The 5,479-nt window shown below is 34.9% G+C and overlaps 1 protein-coding gene and 1 pseudogene across 1 annotated transcript; both read right to left on the bottom strand.

The window, feature by feature from the left end:
* Positions 1 to 268: 268 nt before the first annotated feature.
* LOC102664861 (uncharacterized) lies at positions 269 to 1,735 on the bottom strand. Its single transcript, XM_006573139.4, has 3 exons — positions 1,637 to 1,735; positions 667 to 798; positions 269 to 586 (listed from the first exon to the last, which is right to left on the bottom strand). The coding sequence occupies exons 1-3, from the start codon at positions 1,733 to 1,735 to the stop codon at positions 473 to 475; spliced, it is 345 nt and encodes a 114-aa protein (XP_006573202.1). The 3' UTR covers positions 269 to 472.
* A 1,109-nt stretch (positions 1,736 to 2,844) lies between these two features.
* LOC113002298 (uncharacterized) lies at positions 2,845 to 5,223 on the bottom strand (annotated as a pseudogene).
* Positions 5,224 to 5,479: the final 256 nt, after the last annotated feature.

The raw sequence follows: 5,479 nt of genomic DNA, 5'->3' as shown, positions 1-5,479 counted from the left end.
CTAATATAATGTAAACAATTTATTCTAAGATTCCCATAAATAGACTTTCTCACGAATCATAATTTTCGAATATAAAAAAATTTCTCCCTTACCAAACGCGTCCTCAGTGTTGACAGATCTCTTTATTTCCCTTTCAAAGAGACACGTAAAAATGCGTCAATACAATTGTTTTTGGATTCAAGTGTGTAAGTCAACAAAATTGTTTTGAAGCGATATAATGGAAGGAAATGAAATTTGAACTTTATTAACTAAATTAAACTTACACTCAGGAAACTATATCACTTGTTAGTGGCTAAGTGTGTGTATGGAAACTCGTTTCACCATGACTGGACGGAGGTTTTACACATTCCAAAGTAATAAAATAAAAGAAAGGGGAGAGTTGAATAGGTCAAACACACCCTAAGTCTACATAACTCTTAGAAGCTGGTAACCTACTGCACACATCACACACACACACACTAGAGTTCAAGCTTCATACAATTCTCAACTGTTTTAGCCATTGGGAATGCAAAGCACATGAGTATGGCTTGCCTTGGGCAGTAGCCTTCTTAGAGAGAGAACAAAACCAACCATTTCTCCATTTGAACTGCAAGTTCAAGTATAACCAAGATAAGAACTTATATATCTAGTGACTCCAATATTTATTCCACTAACCCTATCATTTACCTCCTTAACTGTTGTGGGAAAGAGGGCTACAGTTGGAGAATATGCACATAAGCACTCTTCCATGGCTTCTTCAAATGTTAACCTCTTTTCATTTGTTGCTGTTGATGCTAGTTCTGTTATAAGGCTAGACAACTGAAAGTGCAAACATCAGTCAGTTCTCATTGCAGTGTTAACATTTTTAGCGTTGAATACGTTATCAATATTAGCTATAGATGTTTGTAAAAAAATCTCTACATTTTCTTCCTTCTCTTGTTATGGCCCACATTTTATGCCCAAATTTGTATGACAAACATAGTTTATTTACAATTTATATATCATAGATTTCATTCAAGGCAACAAATCAAGTTCAATATCAGGTCACCCATTTTGGACAGAGCTCCTTTAGTCCTGGATCAACCCTTCAAGCAAATCAAATCCAACCAAATTTGAACATATTTCATGTTAACTTGATTTCACCCAAGACTCAGCCATAGGAATTGAGAACGGTCATTGAGTAGTGGGTAGACACCTCTTCAAGATCCAAAACAACAAAACACACACACACACACACACACACACACACATACATATATAAGAGAGAGAGGATATTGATTGCAAACCATCCTATTAACTACCCAATTTTAATCAGATCATGTACATCTAATATTGTCTTCCAATCAAACGAAATGTCATTCATTAAGACCATGTTTGGATAAGTTTCTCCATAAGCACTTATGAGAAAAGAAAATAAAAAGAAAAAAGATGAAATAAATTGTCTCCCATAACCTACAATTAACTTAACATAAGTTAAAATGAACTTTTTGAAAAAAAGTTGATTTTAACTAATGCATAAGTTAATTTTAGTTTTCTGAAGAAACTTTTTTCCTTCTTATTTTATTCTCCTATATAAATATTAATCAAGAAGCTTATCCAAACAAGTTTAACAAAATTAGCATATTAACTTTGAGAATATGTCAATTCTGAAACTTACTTCAGTGCGAAATTCCTTTTCCACAACACCTACAGAAACCCCTCCATGTCGTGCTCCAACAAGCATAACGGAACAAATCCATATAAGCTTCTCCAACATCTACTTTTGAAACGCCTCCTTGTCAAGAACCTGGATTTTGAGACATACATCAGCGTGTGATATACATATCAGACGTGTAAATATTTGCTTTTGACATTGCACAAGGACATCCTACCACTTCAACCTCGAAGTTAAGCAAATCAAAAACACTTAAATCCCAAAAATTAAAAAGAACCACCCCCAACCTAAATGAGCACAACTAAACAATTCCCAAGTATCCTATAGTTGCTATCAAACTAAATAAACTACAACTATAATGATCCTCAAAGTACAGGCTCTTTAACAGGTCACAAGATTAACAACTTTGTGGATATGCTGTATTTAAGCTGCTTGAACATCTCACAATAACATAAAACATATCCAAGAAGTAAAGCTTATTCCATGTTTGTCCATATCTAAGAAGCTTTATGATATCTAATTGATATTTTAGGATATGTAAGTTATTTGTTTGTTTTTCCCTTTTATTGCCTTAGTACCATCCTTTTGCATTATCTCATATTGTTTTTTTTTCTTCATTATGTATCAGATTTGATAGTGACTGGAAAAAGATTGAAGCATTTGTTGTATCAAAGACAGTCATCCAGGTAATTTCAAATACAAGTTGTAATTGGTTATTTACATTAGCTGTTGTTTCTGGGTTGTTATCCATTAAATGTTGTGGATTGAATTAGGCATGTTATAGTTTTTGAAGTGTGTTTGATTATGTTACATTAAGGATTTTGGCACTTTCCAAATAAAGAATTGGTTATTGGACATGAAATGCCAAAAAAAAAGAAGATTTCAGGACATGAAGTGGTTCCATTTGTCAAATCACCTATTTTGGTGTCCCTAGGTGGCTATTTTTGTCCCTCTCCTTCTCAACTACAATTTCCACCTCAGAATAGCTCTTTTTGGAGCTTTATTATTATGCTCAGCACTTAGGTTTCAACCAATTCTTCCCTTTAAGCAAACTTTGCTCCAAGAAATTCTGAAAACTCTTCCTTCCTTTTCCAAATTGTTCCCTTCAAAAGTTAAACAAACTTCAATTACTCTCGTTCTGTTGTTGCCACAGGATCTGCACTAGAATTTATAGGATAACCACAGGATCTAACAATGCCCCTAGTGTTTATTAAATGCCTAAATAGAAACTCAAGCCCTTCTTCAAGATCTTGAGTAACAGACTCCACTTTCTCCAATTGGTTTTGCAGCTTATTCATGCTTTCAAATTTACTTGTCTCGGCAAAAACACACCCTCATGACGGGAAAAATCATACCTCTCTTCAATCCTAAGTATCTTTGTTTTCCAAATGTCCTCATTTTTCACAAGATTCTAAAATATGCCCAAGAAATTACAAGAAGCATTTTCTTCAAATCAGAAACAACTAAGTCACCAAAAGGAACTGAAACAATGAAGAAGGGAACAAAAAATATAGAAAAAGAAAAATACTACAAGTGGAAATCCACTATTGAATTGGTGTGACTAACGCTTCTGCTCCATCATTGCTTTAAGAAAAAAAATAAAAAAGAATCATCATAAATCTCAAATGTACGCAATCATACCAAATTTGTTATTCACCAAGAAGCACAACAGAAATCCAATCAGAAGCTGCCATTTGAATAACAGTCTCAATATGAGGAGAAATAGACAGTGGAGTCACTGTGACCTGTTCCACCAGATCACATGCAAGAATCGGTCAGAATGAGGGAAAATTGCTAGCACCGGAAGATACCGGCATAGTAGCATGCACCAATATGGAAAATAAAAATGTTAATCGAAAAGACACTATTCCAACTTACGTATCCACTTTCAAGTGACTTCATTAGTAGATAAATGTGAGCGAGATTTGAGTACCATCATTATACTAGATTAGAAGCATTAAAATCCCTTCAGATTACAGAGAACAAAAAGACATGATATGTATGTAGGACACCTACAGCTACAGAAGCATCTTGGCCAAGCTGTGCAAACTGAAGACCAAGGCCACCTTGATTGGCCAAGAAATGACCGGTTGGATAATGGCTGGTGGAAACAGCTAGCCAGTTTGGAGTGGATCTCCACATACTTTGCTTGGTTAATTTGAAGCCCTATTAAAAAAAACTATTACATTGCATACAAGTAAACAATAAACCAAAGAATATTATAAAACACTCCCCATCTAACTGTGAAATGTTTTAAAACATTAGAATCTAATCAGCAAGAATATTATCATGCACACTAAATTTTGTACACCATATGGCCCAATGCCTACAACATTTTCTTAGTACACCAAAACATATGGAAAAGTTATCCAATATATACAAAATTTACAAACCTTGTTACTCAAAGGAGATGTCGAAATTTCTACATTTAAAAGGCAGCTTTTGGGAAAAGTTCCCTTTTCAACATCCCTAATAGTTGTGTTTATTAATAGTAAACAGACTGATACAACATCCTTGAAATTGTTTTCCTGACTTTCATCCTTCTTCCTACAACAGGACATGATATTAGTTCATAACACCCAGCTTTAGCACAATTTTAAAAAAATGTGTAGAATCATCAATTTACCAATTTAATGATATTGATAATGTCGATACACCACATAACAACGCTTCCCTAGCTCCGGCAACAACCCCTGAGTAGAACCTGCATATTACCTAAGTATCTTTGTTTTCCAAATGTCCTCATTTCTTGGGCATATTTTCCAAATGTCCTCATGATAGACACACACACACACACACACACACACACACACACACACACACACAGAGACACACACAGACAACTGTTGATGTCATTGTATGTTCTTGTATGTCATGAATGTTATATGGTATACAAACAACTATTGATGTCGATATTTGTCTGTAATTGAAATTTATATTTTGTATGTTCTTGTACATCATGAATGTAATTTTCTATATAAACAACTGTTGTTCATGCTGAGTGAACCTTAGATTTCCGTTTAAGACTGAATGCAATGATTCTTGCGGACAGTTTGCATTAGTCATTGTATTTGGTCTTGAATTGTCCCTTTGGACAGTTTGGGGAGACTAGCATTTTTATGTTAGATTCATTCGTTAAGGTTATTATTATTTTGATTAATTTGATGAAATTTTGGTTCAATGCATTTCAAGTTGTTCTCTGAGTGCATACTTGATTATCGGGAAATTCATTTCACCGATGTCATGTCGTGTACTTAGAGACCAATGTGAAATGCTGTCGAAATTTAGTCAAAATTTTCAAAATAATGCTAACCCTGACATTTGAAGCTAACATAAAAGACAGTCTTCCTAAATGGGATAGGGCCACACCTATAAATAAAAAAAGTGAGATTTTCATGCATGGAATTGGTTAGATGGATCGAAGTTGAATGAATCAAAGTCACATGAGCCCAGAATATGAGAATGGTGTCGAGCAGTTCTTGCAATTTGCTTCAAAAAGAGGTCGACCGAATGAAGAAGGAAAATATTATTGTCCTTGCATCAACTGTTTGAATGGAAGATGACAACTACTGGACGACATACGAGACCATCTATTGTGTGATGGGATTAAGAAGAATTACACGACATGGATATGGCATGGTGAAGTGACAGACATGCAGAGTGGGTCCCAATCTGATCTGTTTGATGTAGAAATGGGAGATCGGTTGGAGGACATGATTCGTGACCTTAGACAAGAGTCTTTCCAGCACGCACACGCCCCTGTGTATGAAGGATTGCAGAGTGATTCAAAGAAGCCTTTGTATATAGGGTGCAAGAATTCCTTAACCCTGTTGTCTACAGTGTTAA

Source organism: Glycine max, chromosome 1 (genome assembly GCF_000004515.6).
Source record: "Glycine max cultivar Williams 82 chromosome 1, Glycine_max_v4.0, whole genome shotgun sequence".
NCBI classification, from domain to species: Eukaryota; Viridiplantae; Streptophyta; class Magnoliopsida; order Fabales; family Fabaceae; genus Glycine; species Glycine max.
This window is presented reverse-complemented; position numbering and strand designations above follow the sequence as displayed.